This window comes from Bos mutus, chromosome 8 (assembly GCF_027580195.1).
Source record: "Bos mutus isolate GX-2022 chromosome 8, NWIPB_WYAK_1.1, whole genome shotgun sequence".
NCBI classification, from domain to species: domain Eukaryota; kingdom Metazoa; phylum Chordata; class Mammalia; order Artiodactyla; family Bovidae; genus Bos; species Bos mutus.
This window is the reverse complement of record NC_091624.1, coordinates 36,232,571-36,259,689: the sequence shown is the minus strand read 5'-3', so window position 1 is coordinate 36,259,689 and position 27,119 is coordinate 36,232,571. Positions and strand designations below refer to the sequence as shown.

The window sequence follows — 27,119 nt, the reverse complement described above, 5'->3', positions numbered from 1 at the left end:
AGCACTGGGGGAACTAAGATGATCTGATATGCATTTTCCTGTGCTATTATTGGAGAAGGCAATGGCATCCCACTCCAGTACTCTTGCCTGGAAAATCCCATGGATGGAGGAGCCTGGTAGGCTGCAGTCCATGGGGTCGCTAAGAGTCGGACACGACTGAGCGACTTCACTTTCACTTTTCACTTTCATGCATTGGAGAAGGAAATGGCAACCCATCCAGCGTTCTTGCCTGGAGAATCCCAGGGACGGGGGAGCCTGGTGGGCTGCCCTCTATGGGGTCGCACAGAGTCAGACACGACTGAAGTGACTTAGCAGCAGTAGCAGTGCTGTTATTACAACTGTTTTACACAGTTTCACTCACACATTCTCCCCACTAATTTAGTAGGACCTGACCTCGAGCTGTCCTTGTTAAAGATTCGGTCTTTGTCCTCAAGACAATGTAAAGTCACAAAAAATTCTCTTTTGCAAACCATCCAAACACACAGAGAAGAGTACTGGCTACAAAGGATGAATCCAGAGAGCAAGATAGGCAGGAGAGGGGTCAAGCCCAGGGAGAGGGAATCCTGTCAAGGCAGGGCCCAGAGAAGACAGCATGGGAGCCCTAAAGATAAACAGAGCACATGAAATCCACACCGCAGAGGGGTCTAGACGCCTAGGACAGGCTGCTGGCCAAAGCCAGACTACGGACCACATGCACTCAAGAGGAGAAATGGCCCAGCAAGCATCACTAATGGAGTCAGCATCGTTGTGCCTCCTCCCCTGAGGATGTGCCTGGTCTGGGCCTCTTTGCTACCCTACCTCCAATCTTAGCCCCAGAGAGTCACAGGCCTGGACACATTTCCCATCTCAGCAGAGTTGTTGCTCCCAAGTATTCAGAGGTAGGAGGTGAAGAAACTTTTTAAAGCAGTTTCTGCTTTTTTACTGTTTTGTTGTTATTGCTCTAGGTTCCTAAGGATGCTCAGGGCAAGATCAACTGCTAAAAAAGCTTACTAGGAGTCCTAATTGTAGTTTTTGAAATTCAGACTCAACTCTGTACCCATTTTATGGAGGTGTGGCTAGCACAGCAATTCCATAGACAGGGGCTCGTCTAGGGAGCAGTGGGTGGTCTCTCGCCAGTTCAGCCTCAGCTCCTGCCCTTCCAAGTCCCATGCAGAGGCCACTGCCTCAGAACAGCCTCTTGGTGGGAGGCCTCACAGCGCTCCACTGCATCTACACAAACCCACCAAGTACGTCAAGGAAAACTGGCTACAAGGCATGTTTCACAGAGAAAGCGAATAGCTGTCTGGTCAGGATGAGAGGAGTGAAAAAAGCGTTGGCTTCTTCTGACAGCTAAGTGCCCTCGACGGTTATTTGTGTGGTTTCACTGGCTCAGAGACACTCTATCGAGAGTGTTACCACCAATCCCCTGCCCTCCCAAATGTTCAGGGAGACGCCTGATAATGTCTGTGCTGAGATCTTTTATGGAGTTTTAACAGGGGAATTTATTCTGAGAGCGTGAACCTCACAAAACCCCTGGGAATTGGGAAATGGACAGCGGGATGGAAGGAAATGAATGAAGGCAAGAGAAAGGTGGCTGGGTCACAGGACACGCATGCAGTTGTGCCCACCTTTGGCTGTACATCAGTAGATGCTGGAGCAGGGTTAGGAGTACCAGCTCCCAGGAGCCATCACTGGAGAGGCTCATTCAGTCCCTCTAGATAGGGGCCTGGGAGTCTGTATTTTTATCAAACACTCCAAGGTCATTCCAAGGCCGCCTGCTTGCATCAGAGAACCTTGGCGTCCCCACATTCTCCTTGAATGACTCCCAGGTGGCATTTTACCCCAAAACGCAGAAGCTTAGGATCCTTTCCTGCTTTTGGTCCTGTGGCCTTTGTCAAGTCATGTAGCTTCTCTGAGCCTTAGTTTCTTTACAAATTTTTTAAAGAATGATGATATTAGAATACTTAATTCATAGTGTTCTGAGGAGGGTTAAATAAGAAGTGCTAAGTCACTTCAGTTGTGTCAGACTCTCTGTGACCCCATAGACTGTAGCCCACCAGGCTCCTCTCTGTCCATGGGATTTTCCCAGGCAGGAATACTGGAGTGGGTTGCCATATCCTACTCCAGGGGATCTTCCCAACCCAGGGATTGACCCACATCTCTTTTGTCTACTGCATTGGCAGGTGGGCTCTTTACCACTAGTGCTACCTGGGAAGCCTTAAATGAGACGAAATGGTCTGAAAACACCTAAGTACTCCTTGCTCATTATATGATACCTTCCCTCCCTCTCTCCCTTCCCCTACCCCTGATATCACTCTCCAAACCTCTGCATTGCCTTCTCACTGTTGAGCTACCAAAGCCAATTCTCTAAGCTGTGGCCATACCCGGGAACCATGTCAAACACTCTGAAGGCAAATAAAAGAGCTTCAGGCTCCAGCTCTAGCTGACCCGTTCCAGCTCTCTGTTCCCAGGCTCTCTCATCCATGAGCCCAGAGCAAGCCTTCCTCCCAGTGTAGGCAAGGCGGGCACAGCCTAGTAGCAGTAGCAGTTCCCTCTCCTCTAGCCTCCTTTCTGGTCTTCCCTCTCCCCACTTCCAGCTCCAGCTACTCATCAAAACCTCAGCACAGAAGCACTGGCTATTCTCAAATCTCTGACCTCACAGGGAAATCCAGTCCCCAGTTGACCAGCACCTGACTGGGTGACACCTGTGTATTCATATGGTGGCCTCGTCATTTCTCTCTTTTCTACTGTCACAACTCTCCCCGCAATCCCCTAGAACTTTTAGGGCAGAGTCACTCTACCTAGAGACCCCTTCTCATGGCGTTATGGAGTTCTGTCCAGTCCTGACACTGAAAGTCTGATTTAAATGGGATACTCACATTTAAATGTGAGATGTGCATACATACTCACAGTGCCTGGAACAGATAAAGCTTTCTCTGAGTATCAGTGTCATCTGATGTACACACAGCACAGCTCTGCAGGAATATGCCCCCACTCACCCCTGCTTCCAGCTTTTTTCTGGTACCTGTTACCACAGGAGCTGAGGATGGAGGTCAGGTTAGGTGCTGGGGAGACACTGGCTGGTGCTCTAAAGGCCACCTCTAGAACTAACAATACAATTTCCCTTTTCCCTGTGGTTTATAGCTTCTGGAGTAATCACTGTAATAACAATATATGTTATTACTGAGCCCTACTAGGCGCCATTCACCATCCAAAGCACACTGCATTCTCAGTTGCTCAGTCACGTCCGATTCTTTGCAACTGTATGGACTGAAGCCTGTCAGGCACCTCTGTCCATGGGATTCTCTGGCAAGAATACTGGAGTGGGTTGCTATTTCCTCCTCCAGGGTATCTTCCCAACCCAGGAAAAATCCCCCATCTCCTGCATTGCAGGTGGATTCTTTACCATGTGCTTAAATGCACTAATTTATTATTTAAAAATCACTTTAAATACATTAATTTATTTCATCCTCACAGCTCTCTCATAGGAAGAAGCAATCCACGTTCTTACATGAGGAAACTGAGGCACAGAAGGGTAAATTCACTTAACAACGGTCACATCATCGAAGCTGGGGGAACCAGGCTGCAAACCCAGGCTTTTCTGTATTTTTAAAATAATGTCTTGGCCATGCAGGTCCTCATACTTCAGAATGCATCAGAATCACTGGGTGGGCTTTTCAAAAATACAAGGTTCTGATTCAGTAAGTCCGAGTTTGAGCCAGGCCTTTATAACAAGTTCCCCAGAAATGCTGATGCTGGTCCAGGGACCCAAACTTTGAGAATCACAAGATTAGAGCATGAAACCCTAGGCTGCAGGCTCACCCCACCTGGAAAAGGTATATTACTACTAACATCAAGATCCTTCATCCCAGATTCTGAATTTTTAAAATAAAAGCTTTACTGAAATATAATTCACATAACATAATGTTCATCCTTTTAGACTGTACACTTCAGTGGTTTTCAGTATAATTTACAAAGTTAGAGATTCATAAAAAGTATTTTCATTACCCTCAAAAGAACCTCCCAATACCTATTAGAAGTCCCTTCCTTCTTTCACTCCTTAGCATCATGTTTTCAAGTTTCATCCCTGTTGTAGCAGGAATCAGTAGGTACTTCCTCCCTTTTATGGCTCAATAATATTCCATTGTATGGATATACCACTTTCCTTTATCCTTTCATCAGTTGATGGGCATCTGTTTTAACTGTGATGAAGAATGCTGCTATGAACACTCGTGTACACATTTTGGTGAGGACTCAGATTTCAAATTAATTGGGTCTCAGGTAGGGTCCATGTTGTTATTGTTTAAAAGTTCCCCCAGGTGATTCTAATGTGCAGTCAGGCTGAGGATCTCTGGTTTAGAACCTCATTACTCAAGTGTGGGCCATACACCTGCAGCACAGCATCACCTGGGAGCTTATTAGAAATCTGGACTCCTGGGCCCCACCCAGACCTACTGAACCAGAATCCACATTCTAACAGGATTTCTGGGTAACTCTCATGCTCACTGAAGTGTGAAAGGTGTCAGTTTAGGGAGATACTCTGGGTCCTTGACGACCAAGTGTAACACTGCTTCTTTGACAAAATGCACACTAACCCAGACAAGAAATTTATTAGGGACTACCTTTATGTCCTGCACAAAATTCCATAGAAAGCTGGGGACAGAGAGTGTCATTTGAGCTTCCACTGTGTCCCTAGTGCCTAGCACTGTCTCAGCCTAAAGCAGGTGTGAGACAGATTCATCAGAAGAACCACCAGGGAGACACTGTAGGGAATCGAGTGTGCTTTCAGGGAATCAGTGTCCAGAAATGGCACATCCCAGTGCTCTGGGGGTGGCAGCACCCAGAATGCATGGCAGGGAGGAAGCTCTCAGATGGTGACTGTCTAAGTCTGTGTTGGGGATCCCCAGGGGGTTGGAGCAGGAGGGAGAGTTTCTGTTTCTGGGCTCTGTTCCCAGGCAGCAGATCTCAGAGCCAGGGCTCTCAAACCTGATCGGTGGCCCCGGGCCAGCTGACAACTAGCAGCACATTCATGTGTTAAAAGCATACTGGGGAATTCTTGGCCATGGGGCCTCCCTGTTCTCATGACAGGTGAAGTGCAAAGGAGGAAACAAACCACTCCCAACCCAGGAAACAAGATCAGGGCTTTGTGACATGGATAAATCCAGAGTCAGCCATACAGAGTGAAGACAGAAGGAGAAAAACAAACATCGCATATTAACACATACGTATGAAATCTAGAAAAGTAGAACTGATGAACCTATTTCCAGGGCAGGAATAGAGATGCAGACATAGAGAACAGACTTGTGGCCAAGGAGAGGGTGGGACAAACTGAGAGAATCGCATTGACATATGTACACTACCATGTGTCAGATAGCTAGCTGGTGGGAAGCTGCTGTGCGTATAGCAACGGAAGCTCAGCTTGGTGCTCTGCAGCCATCTAGAGGGGTGGGACGGGGGGGGACTCGAGGGGGGGACTCAAGAGGGGTGTGTGTGTGTGTAGCTGATTCATGTTGTGCAGCAGAAACTAACAACATTGTAAAGAAATTATACTTCAATTAAAAAAAAAAAAAAAAAAAAAAAGATCAGCGCCTTGCTCTGCCGGCCCATATCATGAAGGCCAAAACCATGATCAGCTGGAAGCAGGGCCAGGAAAGGAAGCAGGCAGTGGAGGAAGCTCTGAGCTTCACAGAGTCAGAGCCCTTCAGAAGCAAAGGGACTGGGCTCTGCAACCAACTGGCACTCAGAAAACATTCCCCATTCATGGAGCAGGGGGTCATCATAGTCATAGCAGCAGCTACCACTTATTGATGGTCAGTGTGCCTGGCAGGACTAGACACTGCAGGGCAGGGATTACCAATTGAATTTTACAGATGAAAAATACAGATAAGGCTCAAAGTGTTCATTGTTTTGTTTCAGGTCACACGACTAGTAAGCAACAGAATCAAGGTTCAAATTCAAGTCTGTTGGCCTCCAAAGCCCACTATTCTTAACATGAGGCCGCAGTGATACAAGCAAATCATACCTGAGTCCCAGCTCCCTCCTTTCAACAGATGAGCCAGATGTGGCCAGCCACTGGTTCAAGGTCACACTGCTGGGTCAGGATAAGCTATATCTTTCCTCTTTCTTAAGGAACAGGGATAATTATGGGATAATGGTGGAACACAATGTTTGGGCAAATCTCAGGTCAGGATAAATATTAGGGATTAGAAGTCTCAATGGGAGAGATGGGGTAGCCTGGCAGAGGTGTTGACGCAAGGACCCAGTCAACTCTGTATGGTGCCACCTGTTCTCACAGTTACACTCCTTGGGTCTTCTGAAGCTTCTACAGATGACTGGAAGTGATATCTTTGATATGCCTACTTGGCCCATTCAATGATAGAATTGTCAGACTACTTTGTTAGCTGCCAGATAATAAGCATACTCCAAATGCCCCAAATGGATTCCTTTGATTTTGGGTTTTCCCGCTTTCTCTCCCCTCTTTTCAATTGTGTTTTTACATTTATTTTACTCCATATACCAACTGACTCTCTCACTCATGATAAAACAATACATGTGCAAAAACTATTCAATGTCCTGAATAATCAGATTGTGGTGATGGTTGCATAAATTGGTGAATTATACTAAAACCACTGAACTTACACATTAAAACCGTTGATTTTATAGTATGTGAGTATTATCTCAAATTTTTTTTTAATGATTAAAAACAAAAACAAAAATGTGTAGGCTCCAACTAAGACTAAGAGCACCAGACTGTCTGCCTTTCCTTCTCTCTGCTGTCATGTGAATGGAGTGGTCTAGACATGCTGAGTTTTCAGAGGTCATCAGCTATTCTTTGTTTACCAGTCTTCAAACACTGCAGGAGACTCACAGATGCCTTGATGTCTTACTGATATGCATCATCATTCCTAGAAGCACACATTTTGTGAATCATCTCATCCAAGCATTTTTAAATTATGCTCCTGATAGTATCTGCCCAAGACTTGGGAATTCTCATTCCAAACCTGGGAAAGTCATGGGCAAACTCAGACAACTGGTCACCCAACCTCCTGTGGAGCAGTGAGCAATGAGTCAAGGGTCTCTAGTCCCCAGTCCCAACTTGGTCCCCACCAACAGCACAGCTTCTCTATTTTTATCTTTTTTTACATAGGCTTTGTCTACACTTTCTGTGTAAGGAAGAGAGTTCTGTGGCTTAAAAGGGGTTTGAAAAACACTGTTTCAGCCTTCGTTCTCCTGAAGGCCCTTGTAAGCCAAAGCCCAGGATGATCAGAGATTCAGCAGTTTCAGATGAGTCTAATAAGTAAGACTATTTCAGTGTAGGGGGGCAGGGTGGCGGAGTGGAACAAAATCCACCTGGATGAACTCCAGGGGTGAGTGGTGCTGATACCCCAGGCAGGGCTCGCTAGGCTCCTGACTGCGTCCATCACCACTGCTCTTCCAATCAGTAATGATCTCAAAGAGGAGAAGCTAGAACTTACGGAAAAATCCTAAATTTGAACCTCTTTTGAAACCTGAGAGCTTTATGGATGGTTTCTGAAGTTCTATGCAGCACTGACTTTCTACGATCCTAGAAGACCCTGATGGCATTCTACCTACAAACCTTTGGCTCTCATCTCTAAACACTGAAGCCTTCTTACCAGGAATATGTGTGACTCTCTGCCTAAGGTTTATTTTTCTGTTGTTGAGAGCACATACAACCTAACTCAGAGTAAGCCAGAAGTGCTAGAAAGTATTAACTCTACCCTCGTAAGTGTCCCTAAACTAAAATGAATGGGGAATTGGTAGGTAAACAGACCAACCTCTTTGCCAGTCAGTGGAAGAACTTTGAGGCACATTCTGCAGTCTGCTAGGGTTCCCCAGCAGACACAGCTGAGTCCAGTGGCTCACAGTAGTAACTACTCAATATCATGCCCTGTATTTCTTGCTTCCCCTCTCCCTCCTCCACTCCCCTATTGGTACATTCAGTAACCATACCCCATTTGCACTAAGCTCTTCCCAAGGTCTGCTTCTAAGGGGGGCACCAACCAAAAACAGATCCTGTGACATGTTGAATGGAAACAATAATGCCCCTCCCCCCAAAAAGCCCATAGCAATTAGGAAACACCCAGTATAAAGTTCAAGACATGGTCAGGCCAACAGTGGTTGGGAGTCACTCTGAACAATGCAACAAATTTATAACTCACTTAAATATAATAAAAAAGGACTATATTAAAAGAAATGAATATGTAGCTGTTTACAAAACATAAAGGACTCCAGAAGTGCTTTTCAAACCTATGATTAAATGAATAACAGTGACTTACTTATAAAAGGCCTGGTTCTCCACCCCACACTTCCAAAGATGCTTGCAGGCAGCTGGTGTTGAAGTATGAAATGCCAACACGGCTTTTTTCTAATAAAATATAACAAAACAATTAAGGGCACATTAAACACAGTTTAAGTTTTTCATATTTTTCTTTTAAGAATTTACCTATTTGTATCCCATGGCATATCAAACAGAATTGAAGTAACTTATGCATTACTATCAGAGAAGGCAATGGCACCCCACTCCAGTACTCTTGCCTGGAAAATCCCATGGATGGAGGAGCCTGGTGGGCTGCAGTCCATGGGGTCACTAGAGTCGGACACGACTGAGTGACTTCACTTTCACTGTTCACTTTCATGCACTGGAGAAGGCAATGGCAACCCACTCCAGTGTTCTTGCCTGGAGAATCCCAGGGACAGCGAAGCCTGGTGGACTGCCGTCTCTGGGGTCGCAGAGAGTCGGACACAACTGAAGCGACTTAGCAGCAGCAGCAGCATGCTCTACTATGTACTTAGAAGATGCTAAAATCATATTCCCCCTTCCCTCACCCTTTGCAGATATAACTAACCTCTCCAGGTCCTGTTTTGGATAAAGAACAGCTTCATAATCTTTCTCAACACTCCAGGCATCACCTACCTCTCAATCATACTTGGATGAATTTTAAAATTTGCTCACCGTTCTTGAATAGCTAGTGCTTAAACACTAGGCTCAAGAAAATTGAGAAACTTTCAGACTGAGCTCTGAGGCTCTTCAGTAATGGCCTCCTCTCAAATGATAAACCCAACCTACATGTGGTAACTCCTTGATTTTAAAATTCCCAAGACTTATACTTTTCATAAAACTCTAATCAACACTGGTTGATGTCTATCTTTAAGTACTATTAATTTGTTTCCTAATTTTGTATTCTGGCAATTGATAGAGGTAGGGAGAAGAGCCATTAGCTATTTCTCAAGTCAATGAAAGTTAAAGTGTTAGTATCTCAGTCATGTCTGACTTTTTGTGTCCCCATCGACTGTAGCCCAACAGGCTCCTCTGTCCATGGAATTCTCCAGGCAAGAATACTGAAGTGGGTTGTCATTCCCTTCTCCAGGAGATCTTTCCGACTCAGGGATCAAACCCTGGGTCTCCTGCATTGCAGGTATCTGAGGCACTGGAAAGCCCAAGTCTATCACAACCTAGTTTTTACACAGGGGTATATGGTCAGCATTGTTCACTGGATTAATTCTTAAATGTGTAAACCTGGTGTTATTTACCTCTAAATTTCCGGTATTATCACAAACTTTAACATCATGGTCTTTGGGGGCTACATTACTACAGGCACATGTCATACCTGAAACTTTCTCATGCACAGGCACACCTGCACACACGCATGTACAAACACATGCATGCACACCCGACAATAGACAGTAGAAAAGCAGTTTCTGACCTCCTTCTGGGTGCCAATCACATAAAATGTCTTCCCTTCAAACTTCAATTTGCAGACATCTGGCCTAAGAAAAGAAAATCTCTTTGGGTGAGAAGAAAAACAAAAAGTGGCAGCTAATTAAGGTACCCGCTTTCCCACAGGAATCCATCTGACTCACAAATGCCAAGCAGACAGCAATGAAACAAGATATTATCTTATTGCTGGAGGCCAAATGAGCAGGGAAGAGCCCCCAAGTGAATTCTACAGCAATTTTCTTCCCAAGAGAGGAACTGTAGGCAGCTCAGAATTGTTTATTTTATATTTTACAGTTAAGCTGCACCTTTCTTCCAAGGAGCTCTAGAGGTTTCACGAATATTAATGACCAATATTAATTGGCCAACCCACTTTGTGAGGTAGGAAGTATGTAATAGTTATTTCAGATTTGGTTAATGAAACCATATGGATTCACAATATCTGTATCCTTTCACATCCATCTCCAAGACATGCACCACATTTCAAAATTCTCATTTCTGCCCTCCCTGTTTATACATGAACCATTTTGTTAGATAATGAAATGCTCAAAACTATAAGGATACCTTGAGGAACTATAGTCAAAAGACTTGAGGCTTCATTTAAAGGAGATGCTCAGTTAAAATCTACCTGAAATGTAGACCTAAGGTCACCTCCTTGTTAAGAAGATAACTGTAAAGAGAGGAGGGAATTCTATTTTTATTCCTTTGATCTAATTCCTAGGACAGTGATATGTGCCCCTGTGCTTTTCCTGGGGAAAAAGAACAGTGAGGTCATATTAAGCTGTGGTGAGGATTTGCAAGAGGGATAAAGTTCAGTGGATGTTCAAAACAAAACAACGCTAGGTTTAACGTGGGAAGAAAATTTATTTTAGTAACATGTACATGGCTGTTACAAATGTGTTCCTAAGCCACGGCTGGAAGAGATGGGGATGACAACATCCCCCCAGAAATACCAAGATTTAGAACCTAGAAACAGAAGATCTGGGGACTGTCCATCTCAACTCTTCAGTGGACCCGGGAAGAAACTAAAGCTCCAAGGGGAGAAACTTGCAATCAATATGCACAGGTCTAACCTATGGACTCCAGAGTTGAGTAGTACCTAAGGATCAAACACCCTGCAGGACCCTCAAGCCTTTTGTAATTGTAGGAGAGAATGGGGGAAGCCCTGCCCATGCTCCCTAAAGTCAGAAAATCCTTAGAGAACTTATTCTGGAATGGAGTGAAGGGTGGTTAACATCAGAGCTTCTTTACAAATACTGAAGACACAGAGAAGTAAGTAGGTAACCCACCATGCTATGTATTTATAAAACATCCTAGTTCACAAATCAAGTCACTTTCACACACACTATTTCATTTCCTTCTCCCCCATCTCCTTTCTTTCCTGAAAAGTAGTTGGATATAATGAATGCCGACTTTATGAATGAGTACATTGAGACTCAGACAGTTAAGTGATTTATTAGAGACACACGAAAGTTTAAGAATGCTCATTCTGGAGGAAGAGAGTATGTGGGCACAGATGAGAACTGACAGTATGACATGAATAAAGGCAATGACAGAGTAGGTAGGGAAGATATTTAGGCAAATTAGCGTTCTTAGGAAGAGAAGGCTGATCATAAAAATAGAGCAGAAGGTGTAGGAAGCAAAGTGGACATGAGCTGGTTGATTCTATTCTTGTAGAGAAGGTTTGAAGGGAAGGCAGGTGCTCAGAGAAGAGTGCCAAGAAGCGATGGAGTGGACGGGGACTTGATAAAAAGGTGCTGGAAGAAATCCTGATGCTAAAAGAACCATGAAATGGAGGTTCAGATATGCATGAGAGAGCAATTTCAATCCAGGACTGAGGGTGGATGCCCAGAGGCCCATCAAAAACTTTCGACCCCTAGGGCTCAAGCCAAGAGAGTGAGTCCACCACCCAGAGAGACCAGGTGACAAATCTGTCAAGGACCATCAGAGAGGGAACCAATCAAGCTGAAGCTATGAGCAAGACTAAGCCCTTACAATATTCCAATACACACACAATTTTCAGCTTTCTTCACTCTTTGTGTTTTAAAGTACAGTCAAGATAAGTCCAATTTTTTTGATTTGTCTTTCTTTTTATTTTTTAAAATTTTTTTATTGGAGTATAGTTATTTAACAATGTTGTGTTAGTTTCTGCAGACTTCTTCACTCTTTACCAAAACTATTTTGTTCCCTGATTGGACATAGGGGGCACTGCTGGTCCATTCTCCCACGTCCTTACGGACAGAATCCATACTTTATTCTTCCTCTAGATCAAGTGTTCATATAGATGATGTTCTCCCCAAGAGGATGAATCTTGATTTGACCAACCTCATCACAGAATTCTACTTCTTGGAAGGATTGGTTTAAGGAGGCACATATGACCCACCCTGCCCAATTACATACACAGGAAGTCTCTTACAGAGCTTCTGAAAAAGCTATCCTTGTCTTCACAGGAGACACATGCAAAGGGCTATTCTCCTTGAGGGTGTTGCCATGGGAAGATCTGACAACTGAAGTTGAATGCATGGCCATTTTACCTGGGGACAAAAGCTACCACCCTGCGACTGCAGAGAAGAAAATGCAAAGGCGCAAGTCCTTCATGATGCTGCCAGGTAGTTAAGTTAAAGGACCATGGGGCTGCCAGACCCCTGGAACTTTTGCTGTCCTCTCATCTGTAAGCCACTGTGAGCATACATTCCTGTTCCTTTGAGTCAGAATCATCTTCACTGGTGCTTTTGGATTACAGAGGGGTGGGTCTGCAGCAAGAATTCAACAGAAGAGAATGAAAAGAAGTGACAGAAATAGAGGGGGTCCTTGTTGTCTGAGGGAACTTGCACCCTAACCCTGCCCTGAGGCACCCTGTGGTCACCCCTGGTATTTCTTCACCAGGAATCCTGGACACCTTCCCTTTGGAGGCAGAGCCTCTGAGCCTGGGACACACTCCAGGTCTCCTGAGGCCTAGGGAAACCAAGATTGAACTTCATTTATAGATGAATAATCTCTTTGTAAGAAGCTTCAAGGCAGGGAAATGGATCTTAGGCATTCTACCTGGCAGTTCCAAATAGAAAGTGAAAGACTGGGAAAGAAAAACAAGATTAAGAAAAAACAAGAATTATTTTCCAAAGAAGTACTCACCACTTTAACAAATGGATTCTCTTATTTCCCTGGAATACCACAAAGCCTGCAGCGGTGAATCCTAAAAATGTTGTTGTGCCTGTTGAATCCTGAAAAAAAAAAAAAAAAAAACAGAAATAAGAACATATTCAATTAAGGAATATCAAATAAAGGGTAAATTATATGCTTATTCATCCTCAGTCTGGGTGAATTTTAGGTTAAGTACAAAGATCATAGCCATAAACTAAGTTTCTAAGATGGGACTTCCAAGGGTAGTACCTCTAAAATGTGGGCGAGGGCCAGGAATGTGTAGCTTTTCTATTTGAGGAGTGGACCTCTGCCTCCCCAGAAACCTCCTGGGAAAATACAGGTTACTCCCAAACCACTAGTCTACTTCCAAGTGCCTTATGGGACTACCTGAGTTGTCAGATCTACCATGTCAATAGGAAAACTGTTCTTGGTTGTCATTAGCCCTGAAACCAAAGCCCTGAGCATCTAAACTAACTAGTCAACCCCATATGGGATTTCTGGTAATGTAAAAATAAAGATATGCCTGGAAATGCCTCCTTTGATTCCAGCCTCCAGCAGGAAAACTAAGCATGGATAAATTAAGGCAAAGGAACAACAAGGATAACAACAAAACTCAAGTCAGTCTCCAGGTAATAAATAAAACAGACAGGATCAGATTTGTGGATAAAATCTAATTCAAGAAGTGGAATAATCTAATTTATACCATTAGCAGAAAGAGACATCTGGCAAATACTCTGAAATAATCATGTGGGCAGAGGCAGAAGATGCACATGCCACTGTCAACCAGCCTGCCAGCTCTCTGCCCAGGCTGCACCTTCACATCCCCATGCGACTGGACAACAGGGCATGATGGGGCTCCTCAGGCCCTTCTAAGGTCCAGCCTGAGCTGTGAGCTCTAGTACTGGGGACTTCACCGAATACCATTAGCTCGTCCCACCTGGGTAAAGAAATGTCCCGCTGCTGCTGCTGCTAAGTCGCTTCAGTCGTGTCCGACTCTGTGCGACCCCATAGACGGCAGCCCACCAGGCTCCCCCGTCCCTGGGATTTTCCAGGCAAGAACACTGGAGTGGGCTGCCATTTCCTTCTCCAATGCGTGAAAGTGAAAAGTGAAAGTGAAGCCACTCAGTCGTGTCCAATTCTTCGCGACCCCATGGACTGCAGCCCACCAGGCTCCTCCATCCATGGGATTTTCCAGGCAAGAGTACTGGAGTGGGGTGCCATCACCTTCTCCGAAGAAATGTCCTAGTATGACTCAAAAACACACCTTTAAGAGCCTGGTTGATATAAATGCTTAGTTTAGGATTCAGGTTAGTGTCTGGTTTATGTGCAGTGGGTTTAGGATATGAAAAGAACACTGTTTTCATAAAATGCTTCTGAAACACATGTGCTTGAGTACCACGTTGGGAGCTTGTTTAAAAGGCAGGTTCCAGGTTCCCCAGAGATGCTGATCGATGGCTCTGGGGTGGGGCCTGAGTGTTTCTGATACACGTGGTCTTGATCTCCCACTTGAGAGAAAAACTGTCAAGTAATTCAAGTAAAGGAAGAAAGAAAAATATATACTCTAAAGATCAATTAAAAGATTTTCCCTTCCACTTGTGTGTGTGCTATGTTGCTTCAGTCGTGTCCAACGCTTTGCGACCCCATGGACTGTAGCCTGCCAGGCTTCTCTACAATGAGATTCTCTAGGCAAGAATAGTGGGGTGGGTTGCTACGTCCTCCTCCAGAGGATCTTCCCAACCCAGGGATCAAACGCACGTCTGTTACATCTCCCTGCACTGGCAGGTAGGTTCTTTACCACTAGCGCCACCTGGGAAGCCCTTCCTTCTGCTTATCCATTGTTAAAGACTGCATTCTTGCTGGCAATGGCCTTTGCAAACAAACCTGTTAGGATCCCACAACTTCTCAGGGGGTAAAACCATCCAATTGATGGATGAGTGGATGAGCAAGCAATTAGAAGACTCCAATGGAGAAAATCAACTACCCAAACGTATGACTGCAGGACACTGTTGTCCCTTCTCATTAGGGGTGATGGATCAGGCTGTGGGAATATCCTAGAAGGGCTCCTTTAGGCCTGTATACCAATTAACTGTCTTTTGGGTGAAACAATCATTATCTGTCAACCTGTGGAGAGAGGTAGTTACCTTGCATGGGTGAGGATCCACCCCATAGGTTTCCAAAGTGTGAGCTTTCAGGAGTAAGTTAAATTCAGCAACAGGTGGGCTCTGCCCTCTGAAATCACACAAGATTCAGGGAGTTAACATGAAAAATAACAGAACCATGGGGTCCCTTCAATCAATAAAATATATTCTTAACTAAATCAAGAGAGAAATCCCTATAGAAATAGTGATCAATAAACTGGTCATTATTCCCCTCACAAGCAGCTTTTGCTAAGAAATCTTAGCCCGTGTTCCTTGGTTAATTGTTCCATAATAAACACACATGTGCTGTAAAGACTCCAGTGACGAGGACAGTTAAATTAAGGTTATCAAGTTACCAATAAGTAGGCCCTTGCAAATCCAATCTTAATACGAACTAAAACTCAGCATCTGTTCTTTCCTACTTATTTCAAAAGATTCTCCAGGATATAGGGCATTTTTTTCTTGTTTGGGGTACAAAGTGTTACACTATCAGCAGCCTAAACAGAGCCATCCAGGAAAGAAGAGCTGTCAACCATTCTATCGGAAAGCCCTGGATTTTGAAAGGAAATCTCAGCCATTTCTAGTCTGAGCTGTGTCCTCCAGGGTGGTAAACAAGGTCTTGGCCCCAGGAAGAGAAAGGGGGCTGCAAATACAGATGGCTGTGAAGTCCTTTCAGGGCTAGCTTCCAAACAAGGATTATGCAGCATTTCAAAGACTCTGCTTTTGACTAACATTAATATCTCACATGTATCATAGAGAATCCAAACCATTCTCCAAGGATAGTAAGTAACCTGAGCAACCAAGAAGAGTTTGCTAACAACAGGAATTCAGGTTTATATTCACAGTAGAACTATACTGCAATATTAATTCTATTTCCATGCATGCCTCTCCCCAAGATGGATTCCCTTCCCACTCCCTCATGACAGCTAAGAGTCCTTATGCTTCTAATCAAAACAGTATCCCAATTTTCTTCTCTGTGAAGCTTTTCAAAATCTCTTTACTCTGAATATTCACCCTGATACGTCTAAGGAACATCTTTATTCATTTGTCAAGATGAGCACTGTGGTTGTTTAGTCACCAAGTCGTGTCCAACCCTTTTGCAGCCCCATGAACTATACAGCCCCCCAGGCGCCTCTGTTCTTGGGATTTCCCAGGCAAGAATACTGGAGTGGGTTGCCATTTCTTTCTCCAGAGGATCTTCCTGACCCATGGATAGAACCAGTGTCTCCTGCATTGGCAGGCAGATTTTTTACCACTGAGCCACCTGGGAAACCCAAGCACTATAGGGACACTTTTCATCAGACAACTCTTCTTTTTCTAATTTTCCTTCTTTATTTTTGGCTGTGCTGGGTCTTTGTTGCTGCATGATCTGCATTTTTTTAGTTGCGGCGAGTGGGGGGTTGCATTCTTGTGGCAATGCACGGGCTTCTCTCTGCAGTGGTTTCTCTTGTTGTGGAACACAGTCTTTAGACCTCAACAGGCTTCAGTAGTTGCAGCTTCAGCTCTAGAGCACCATGGGCTCAATAGATGTAGAGCATGGGCTTAGCTGCTTCAAGGCATGTGGGGTCTTCCCAGATCAGGGACTGAACCAGTGTCTCCTGCACTGGGAGGCGGATTCTTTACCAGTGAGCTACCAGGGAGGCCCCCAGACAACTCATCTTTGGCCATTTGATTTTTTTCTTCTCTTCACAGTCTCCTTCCTCACCTCAACCACTCTCTCTTGCTTCTCTCTTTTGAGAGACCTTAGTAAATGGATCTTGAAACTCCTAGTATTATCCTCTATGTCTTTTTAAGCTTTCATTCTTTAAATATGCTTTTTATATTACATTCCAAATTATTTCTTTATTCAAGCCTCCAGTTTAATTTCTTCTTCAGCCGTGTGCATCCTATTTTTCATTCCATTTATGAGTGATTTTTAAAATATCAATTAAATGTTTCACTTCCAATGTAATATTTACTTGGCTCTTGAAATAGATGCCTGTTCTTGTTTTATGAAATAAATTCTTCTTTCTCCTCTGAGGATATCTACTTGGTTTCTTTTAAAGTCCAATCCCTTTGATTCCATTAATACTACTTTCTTGGTGACCGCCCTTTGGTTTGTTGCATCAGAGTGTCTTATTCAATGAACTGATGTTTCCTTCGTAAGTGTTTGGTGATTCTTGGTTTGATGCTCATCCTTGTATTTTATGTTATTTGTTTAGTACAATGGCCTCCAGAGGGTGTAGGGAAGGGCAGGACATGTCATATGAGAAGAGTATGAGTTAGTAACTTGATTTCAGGCTGAAGACTGTAGTTCCTTCAGGATATTATCCATACAAGTACCTCCAGCTCAAGCCTGCTATTGCCTATGACTTAGCACAAGGGAACCAATGTTCCAAATGCACCCACCATGATGGCTGCCCCGTTATCTGTTGCCAGAAGTACACAGAACCACTCCTATTCTCTATATGTGTTTGACCTGGATTCCTTCCATTTGTTTCCTATCTTCCAGAGATACCACAGGACTGCTGATGCAAAGATGGTAGTCTTTCTTGCATCTGCTTTCTAATACATTTTCTATTATCCACAGGGACTTGGAGAAGGAAGGGAAGGGAGCCAGAAATGCTACCTTTTTCTTTTAATAGAGGGGATAATCTTTAAATTCATCCTTTACAGAATATATTCCTGAGGGATTAACTCAAACACCTGCTTTAGGAGAGTTGCTGCTGCTGCTAAGTTGCTTCAGTCGTGTCCGACTCTGTGTGAACCCATAGACAGCAGTACACCAGGCTCCCCCGTCCCTGGGATTCTCCAGGCAAGAACACTGGAGTGGGGTGCCATTTCCTTCTCCAATGCATGAAAGTGAAAAGTGAAAGTGAAGTTGCTCAGTCGTGTCCGACCCTCAGCGACCCCATGGACTGCAGCCTTCCAGGCCCCTCTGTCCATGGGATTTTCCAGGTAAGAGTACTGGAGTGGGGTGCCATTGCCTTCTCCTGCTTTAGGAGACTTAAGTCTTTCTAAAGCCTTTCCTGATTTTCTCTTTAGTTTTGGTGTTCTGAAATTTCACTGGGATATATATAAAAGGCGCCTCTTTATTTATTCACCCCGCTCGGCACTATATGACCCTTTCAATCCATCAAATCCATCAGGATCATTTCTTTGATTCTTTTTTTTTCAAGTCATAGTCATAATTATTTCTCTTCTTGACAAAGTAACAAAAGATTCAAGAAAATCACCAAGTATTTTGTTGGAGAAGGGAAAAGGGAATTTCTGAAAGTTTTTTCAAAACATACAGGTATTTCTCTCTTCATAGCTCTCTCATAAGTTCCTGAAGTAAATGCATATGTTTCACCAGAAAATAAAGCAAATTATTGAATCCAAATATTAGGGGCTTCCTGCCTTCTTACCATGCCCACCCCACCCTCACATACACACTGTCTCTATTCTCTCTCTCTCACTCTTTCATACACTCACTCTACCCCCTGGCGGGGAACAAAGCACAAAGCTGAGCTAACTGGCATGTTCCTAAGCAGCACCCCACTCCAGTGGCCCTCAAAGCAAAACTTCAGCTCAATGACCCAGATGGAGGCCAAAGAGAACCAGGACTAGAGGTAAAGCAGCTGGCTCAGTGCCTCCCACAGCCACAGGCCATCAGCTCTGCTCCGGGAAATCCTGCTGCTTCACATGAAAGCCTCTTACTCTGCCCCATACTAAGAAGAGCTCCTCTGCTCCAGAGAGCTGGCCATTCCCCTTAGTGGTAAACTGTCAGCCTTTTTTGTCTAAGCCGCATATTGGCTTTTTTTTTAATTGGAGGATAATTGCTTTACAATGTTTTGTTGGTTTCTGCTGTACAATGATGTGAATCAGCCACAAGTATACATATCTTCCCTCCCTTCTGAACCTCCTTCCAACCCCTCCTCCATCCTACTCCTCTAGGTTGTCACAGAGCACCAGGATGAGCTCTTGGTGTTATACAGCAACTTTGCACTAGCTACCCATTATAAACATGGTATTGCATATGTTTCATTGCAACTCTTTCAAAAACCATCCCACCCTTTCCCTACCCCACTGTGTCCACAGGTCTGCCTCCATTCCTGCTCTGCAAACAGGTTCATCAGATACATTTGTCTGCATTTCATATATATGCATTAATATATATTTGTTTTTCTCTTTCTGACTTACTTCAGTCTGTATAACAGGATCTAGCTTCATCTACCTCAGTTCAACTAACTCAAATTCATTCCTTTTTATGACTAATATTCCATTGTATGTGTGTATGTATATATACATACATATCATAGCTTCTTTATCCATTCATCTGCCAATGTACATCTAGGTTGCTTCCATGTCCTAGCTATTGTAAATAGTGCTGCAATGAACATTGGGGTACGTGTGTTTTTTTGAATTAAGGTTTTCTCAAATTTTGTATGCCTAGTAGTGAGATTGCTGGTAGTTTTATTCCTAGATTTTTAAGGAATCTCCCTATTGCTCTCCATAGTGGCTATGTCAATTTACATTCCCACCAACAGTGCAAAAGGTTCCCGTTTCTCCACACCTCTCCAGCATTTATTGTTTGTAGACTTTTTGATGATGGCCATCCTGACCAGTGTGAGGTGATACCTCATTGCAGTTTTGATTTGCATATTTGTAATAATGAATGATGTTGAGCATCTTTTCATGTGTTCATTACTCATCTGCATGTCTTCTTTGGAGAAATGTCTGTTTCTCCAAAAACTGGAGAAACATTTTTTTCCCATTTTTTGATTGGGTTGTTTGTTTTTCTGATATTGAGATGCATGAGCTGCTTGTGTATTTTGGAGATTAATCCCTTGTCAGTTGCTTCATTTGCAATTATTTTCTCACATTCTGAGGGTTGTCTTTTCATCTTGTTTATAGTTTCCTTTGCTATGCAAAGACTTTTAAGTTTAATTAGGAACCATTTTTTTATTTTTGTTTTTATCTCCATTACCCTGGGAAGTGAGTCAAAGAGGATCTTGCTGCCATTTATGTCAAAGAGTGTTTTGGCTATGTTTTCCTCTAAGAGTTTTATAGTCTCTGTAAACTGAACATTGTTTATTCTTGAAATTCAAGTTCAGTTTTAAAGCACACCTTTTCTATTCAATCTGGGAACAAGTTAATTTTGAAAGGTTATAATTTAGAAGTTCATATTGGAAAGTGAGGAACTTTTTGCTTACCTAGGTGGTCTCTTTCTGACCACTTTCCTGTACTTTTATATGATGAACATCTAATTGCAAACACTCCACCCCAGATGGTAGCAGGGATGCAGTGCTATACAGCTCTGGAAAGCACACCATTGAACTCAAAGACTTCTTTTCATCCAGAGCATCACCCAGAAGTGAAAAGGCAAGCCCCAGTATGGGAAAAGATTTTGGCAACGTGTACAATAAAGAAAGGACTCCTATGTAGAACAAAAAAAAAAGCCTCCAATAAATCAATAACAAACAATAATTTAAAAAGATAACTCAGAAGGAAAAATGGCAAAAGACTTGAATACATACTTCACAGAATAAGATATTCAAATAGCTAATAATCACATGAAAATGTCCTCAACTTCTTTAAGGTCAGGAAAATGAAAAACTTTAAGAAGTTATTTACACATTCATTTGACAGCCAAAATTTAAAAGAATACCAAGCACTCATGAGAATGTGCAGCAAAAGCAACTGTCATATACTCCTGGTGGAAGAGTAATTTGGTAGAACTATCTGGAAAACTGACATTATCTACTGAAGTTAAACATACTGACCTATAACACGGCAATTCCACTCAAAATTATACATACAACAGGCTCTAGACCTGTTGCATCAAGAAACACATAGAATTTTCACAGGAGTGCCATTTGTAGTAACAAAAAATAGGAAACCAATGTCTACCAACAGTAGATTGGATATACAATGGAACACTATACAGCTGTTTTCACACACAAAATGAGTGACCATTACAAAAATAAAACTGAATGAAAGAGGCCAGATACAAACATATACCCACTGAATGAACTCCATTTATATGACTTTTTCAAATTAGCAAAACAAAACTAAAATATTTAGAGTCAGAGATGTGATTACCTTTCGGGGGGAAGGGAGAAGATAAATATTGGAAAGGGGCAAAATAGGGACTTCTGAGGAATTACCAATTCTCTATTTGACCTGGGTGGTGGTTACATACGCACTTGCTTTGTAATTTATGTTTTGTTGACTTTTCTCAGCTGGTATTGTGCTTCCACTTCTTCGAGTTTAAGAAAAAAAGGAAAGGAAAGGGAAAAGACTGTGAAGCACTGGGGACTCATACACTATGGATGTGGAGGGAGCAGCCTTTTCAGCAAACAAGCTACCATCTCCTAGAAAAGCTGAAACTGTGCAAACTCCATGACCCAGGTCTGAACCTGCTTTCTACACCTAGGTTGTATCTATGCTAGGGACTCTTTTACTTATATCCCTATGAGAAGTATTCAAGAAGCCATAGTAATTTTGTTTATAACAGCAGAAACCTAGAGACAATGTCCATCAACAGGAGAATGAATACATTAAATGTGACATGTTCATATGATAGAAAATTAATTACACAGAAGCAGAAATGAACACCTATGACTGTATGCATCAATGTGAAGAACCTCAAAACCATAATATTGGTGGGGGGGAAGTGAAAAACATGGATAGAGTTTGATTTCATTTGTATGAATGTCAAAAACAGGAAAAAAAAGTATATATTACTTACTGATGTATAGAGTATATTTATAAAAGCAAAATAAGAGAATGAATAACCTAAAATTCAGAATAGCATAGAGAAGGAAGGGAGGTGATTTGGGAGGGTCAGGTTAGGAGACCTGAGAGCATCTGGTACTGTTCTAATTCATAAGCAAAGTTATGGGGTCATGGGTGTTTTTCAACTACTCTTTAAATTACACATATATTGCATATACTCTCTTATATTTTATTCATTTACAATGATTAAAAGAGAAATAATTCCTGCCTTTTTTAATAGAATAATTACTGGGTGAAGCATTACACAATCTAAAAGCACTGCTGAATTAAACAGAATAGGTCAGGAATATAACAGATATCCATGCAGAGCCACCTTTTACTAAACTCTCCTGTTCTGAGCAATATATAATTGTTTATATTGCCAAGCAGTAGATATATTTTTTTTCACTTAATATTCATCAAGCAGGAATTCTTATGCTTATTTTATAGATGAGGATTCTGACACTTAAAGAGGAAGAGTAACCCGTTCAAGGTTACTCAAGTATTAAGTGGAGGAGTGAATACAAATCCAAGGCAGCCTGGTTCCAACATGCTTCTCAGGACCTGCACTAACAACACGATATGGTCCAGGGCCATCTGCCTGCTCTCATGGATACCAGGCTGAGCATTTCCAACTGACATGGTTTCTACTGGTTCTTCTAAAAAGCACTTTTCAAATTCTAAGCATTTTTCATCTTATCAGTGATGAGGCACTCCATCCCTGATGACAGGTATTTAGATCTGATTAGACAGCAGTGATGTTTCCATTTTAATCTAGGTCAGAGATCCCCAGACTAGACTCTCTGTGCGCTAAATCCAGATCACTGTCTGGTTTTACACAGCCCTGAGCTAGGAATGTTTTTTGGTTTTTTTTTTTTCCCCATTTGTAAATGGCCCGAAATGATCAAAGAATAATTTAATGCCCTGTGAAAATTATGTGATGTTCGAATTTCAGTCTCCATCAATTAAGCTTTTTTTGAACAAAGACACACCTATTTGCTTGGGTGCCATCTGTGGACACTGTCATGTTATGACGGCAAAAGGCGTGATTGCAACAGAAACCATGTGTCCTGCAAAGCCTAAGGTATTTACTAAATGGCCTAGGATAGAAAAGTTTGCTGAACCCTGATCTAGGAACTGAACACAGGAATAGAAAACTGAAGCTGTGTCTGTCTGTTTCCACACAATAAAGATTAAAAATAGTACCTATCTCTAAGATTTGGTATAAAGAATAAACAATTAACAGATATAAAGCCATCGGATTAGCACCTGGCACAGAGCGTGCTTCCTCCTTGTCCTCAGAATAGCATTTGTTCCCTTGCTAGCTCTGCACATGACTGAAATCAGAAATCTTTTTTTGGTGGAAGCGTCAGGAAGCATGCCAAGGTATTTACAATAGAGCAATGACCCCTCTTCAAAATAAAAGTACTCAAATTGGTATCGTTTGCATTGGGTTTGACTTAGATCTCCAATGGCTACACACTTAACAGAGTTAATCTAAAAAATCATATACAAAGAAAGGCTACAAATGTTCAGAGAAGGAAACAGGTTCAAAACCAAAAGGGAAAAAGTAGAGATCTCAACAGCACTAAGAAAATCCTGAGTTTCCCTGACTCATTAAGGAAGCAACCATTTAGTAGGTTTTCAGGAAGACAATTAGCTCAATTAAATAGAAATTTGTTTTTCTTTCAGATCTCCCACTGGCCATTTGTTTCTGGCAAAAACTCTGTTTGGTAATGGAAAATAATGATTTTCTATCCTTTAAATCTTGCACCAGGAACTGTTCTACTAAGATTAATAGTGTCTCTAATGAGATATTTAGAGATAAAGACCAGTGTTATGCTGAATTCTTTTTCGAGAACTAATAATTCTTAAGATATGCTTTTCTAATAAAATAGGCAAGGTCAAGTGATTATGTATTTAGCTATATATCTTCTTTCTGCCTGTCTTGAATACCTTTTTATGGCCAAGAGGAACACTCTCTTATTGATTCTCCTTTAGCATATCACTGCATAGAGTACAAAAATGCACAGCATCCCAAGAAGAAATGCAAATTATTAGTGGACCCTAATTGTGGAGTGAGGTGTGAATCTTGCCAGCAATGACTTGGGCCACTTGGAGCACAGTTGGACAGCGAAGGGGGTGGATTTGGCTCCACCTGATCCATTTGGGTCTGCAAGCTTCAGAATTAGGCTCATGGTTATAAGATCAATAGAATGATCTGCTACTGCAAAGTAGAATTCTCAACGTGCTTTAGCTTAGGTTTTGGTGCAACTGGATTGCAACTTTAGAGTTTGTTTACCACTGCTTCAAAAGTTTAAGAGTGCTCTCAGAACTTGCCCTTCAGCAGGGCTTGGATTCTTAGCATCCACGAGACTCTGGAGAGCTTGCTATGCTTTACAGCTTTGCTGTCAACTCTCTGAGCTTCAGGAAATCTCCTTTGCTCTTCAGTCCCACCCACGGCTCTCTGCACCTCAGATGATTATTTTTCTTCCTGTGGTCGTGTCCGTCGCCATGGTCAAGGGATGTTCTGCCGTGGCTCAAGGTCAGCAGTGCCTCAGAGGGGTTTCACTCAGCCTTCCCGCCCTGTCCAGCTTTGGCATACTGTCCTTCTTCACTCAGGGAAGGCCTGGGGTCCCAGACTCCAACTCACGCTAGAGACTCTGGGGTTCCAACCAGTCAGGTCAGCCCACTCATAGTCACTAAAGGCTTGTTAAAGGCTTAGCGTCCTCCCTGCCCCCCACCTCTGGCATATTCCTCCTCCTCTCCCTACCACCAGAGGTGAAAGCAGCAGCGGGTCTTTGCTGCCCCAGGAAGGACATTCTGGATTTTAGTACATTGAGGTTTCTTTGCATCCTCATGTTCAGATGAGTTTTTAAAATATGACTTTGTAATTTGTCTAGCTTATTGATGCTATCTTGGTGTTAGAGGGAGATCAATGTCTCATGCTTTCCACATCCTAACTGGAAGAGTGCCCAGTCTGTCATTTCTCTTTACTTAGGGAAATTATATTCTGTAAAATCTTTGAGGACCATTAGGGACCACATCAATGCAGAGCATTAAATAGAATGCTACAAATGTGGGTGGTTGCCATGCTCTGGAGGAGACAGTGGTGATGCTCTGGGGCCAGGCAGGGACAAGACATACAGAAGAGCAGCCACTTAGAGAAACTTCAGGGTACTTTATAGGAACACTCAGGTTTCAGGTCAAGTTCTGTTGCTTCATAATTGTATAGCCTTGAATAAGTGAGTTTCTCAGGCCTCTGTTTCCTTATTGGTGAAACAAGGTGGTCACAAACAATCAAATGGAGGAAGAATGTGAACGGGCTGAGCAGGATGGTGGCGACTCAGGGAACAAATGACTCTTTTAAAGGGCACTGCTGCTTAGCTTTGCTGTGTTGGTCTCAGGGCTTTGTGTTAACAAATCCCGCAGGTGCAAGTAAAGCTCGAATTTTATTCCAACTGATTTCCACTTTTCAAAACTATTATTTGGCCTAAAAACATCTATCTGTGTCAGATGGTAGTCCAAGGATTATCATTATAACCCCTGCTTTGGACTCCAAGAGTCTCTCAAGTGTCATAACTAGCTGTCAAGTTTCTTTGCTTTGGACCAGTGACCTCTTGATATTCAAAGGCTTTGAATGTTAATTATAGCTATGCTGCTAAGTCGCTTCAGTCGTGTCTGACTCTATGTGACCCCAGAGACGGCAGCCCACCAGGCTCCCCCGTCCCTGGGATTCTCCAGGCAAGAACACTGGAGTGGGTTGCCATTTCCTTCTCCAATGCATGAAAGTAAAAAGTGAAAGTGAAGTCGCTCAGTCATGTCCGACTCTTAGCAACCCCATGGACTACAGCTTACCAGGCTCCTCCATCCATGGATTTTCCAGGCAAGAGTACTGGAGTGGGGTGCCATTGCCTTCTCCAAATTAAAGCTATGGATGACCAATAAAAAAATTCAGAAGCAAGTTACTTGTTGCTTCATGAATATTGTTTTCAGGTAGAATCTTTCAAAAACATCAGGCCATGGAGCACGTAGATGATGAAGAGGCTCCCAGCTTGTTGGAGAAGCAGCTGAAGATCACTGGGCTAGGTAGGTCATCTGACACTTTTACAGTTTCTGCTACATAGTTGTTCTTCGACAAATATTTGCTGCATGAAGGGATGGACAGATATGTGGATGGATAGATGGATGGATGGATCATGGATGGGTGTGTGGATAGAAGAATGGATAAATACACTTATAATTTCATCAAAAGTTCAAAATGTCTTTGATTCTATGCATAATTTAGAACCACATGTCAAGGGTAATCAAAGAGTATAAGTGATGACTGAGTCCAGCTTTTAATACTACCCCTCTGTCCTTCTTCAAAGCTGTGTTGCACTTCCATGACATTGCTTTCTCCCTTCAAGTCACCTTAGCCAGATTTCATCTGTATAAGAAATGTTGATGGATTGGGTGCACACATCATTTCTCCCTGGCCGAGGAGCCTGGCAGGCTATAGTCCATAGGGTTGCAAGAGTCGGACACGACTTAGCGCTATCTTTCTTTCTTTTTTTTTTTTCTTTCTTTCTTTCAAGGCTTTCTAGAAATGTCCTGACTCTAAGCCACATAATACAAAGATTTAGAAGTCACTCAGTCATGTCCGACTCTTTGCGACCCTGTGGACTGTAGCCCACCAGGCTCCTCCGTCCATGGGATTCTCCAGGCAAGAACACTGGAGAGGGTTGCCATTTCCTTCTCCAGGGGATCTTCCCAACCCAGGGATTGAACCCGGGTCTCCCACATTGCGGGCAGACGCTTTAACCTTTGAGCTACCAGGGAAGCCCTTCAGGAGAAGCATTTGATGCCAAATCATTCCATCTTCCCATTCCTAAGAAGAGTATTACACCAGAGAATGAAAATGGATTTGATAACCTACCAGAGATAGGGAGAGGGGTGGCAGGGAGAGAGAGAAAGGTAAGGAGAAAGAGATTCAGGGGCAGGGTTAGGGAGGAGGAAGGTAGAGGGAGGGAGGAAGGGAGGAAAGGAGATTCTAGGCTTTTGGAATGAGAGCCTTGAGAATGGAAAGGATACAGGGCAAGGGGAAAGAGGGATGACAGAGCAAAAGCACATTTTAAGAAAGATTGGGGTTGTAAAATAATCTGACATTTCCCCTCTTCCTTTTAAACAGTAAACATTCTTCTCAAAACTGTACAAAATAGTTTCCTAAGAGGGCTCTTGTAAACTACTAATTGGAAGCACAGGTAGAGGGTCATTCCATAGCAGGACACTTATTTCTGGAAAGCTAGACATTTTTGATATTATAAATCCTTGCCAGGAAGCCAGGGCACATGATTTACACAGAATGTGAGTTCTGAGAAATAAAAAGAGAGATAACGAGTCTGTTT

General features: G+C 42.9%; 1 protein-coding gene across 6 annotated transcripts in view; it reads right to left on the bottom strand.

The window, feature by feature from the left end:
- FRMD3 (FERM domain containing 3) overlaps positions 1 to 27,119 on the bottom strand; it is a 341,588-nt gene that overhangs the window by 79,554 nt on the left and 234,915 nt on the right. For all 6 annotated transcript variants that reach the window (XM_070375423.1, XM_070375420.1, XM_005903053.3 and 3 more), the window contains exons 7-10: positions 14,998 to 15,085; positions 12,848 to 12,936; positions 9,705 to 9,768; positions 8,277 to 8,365 (exon numbers count right to left, since the gene is read on the bottom strand). In XM_070375423.1, coding sequence (XP_070231524.1) covers positions 8,277 to 8,365; positions 9,705 to 9,768; positions 12,848 to 12,936; positions 14,998 to 15,085 — 330 coding nt within the window. The remainder of the gene's footprint in view (positions 1 to 8,276; positions 8,366 to 9,704; positions 9,769 to 12,847; positions 12,937 to 14,997; positions 15,086 to 27,119) is intronic.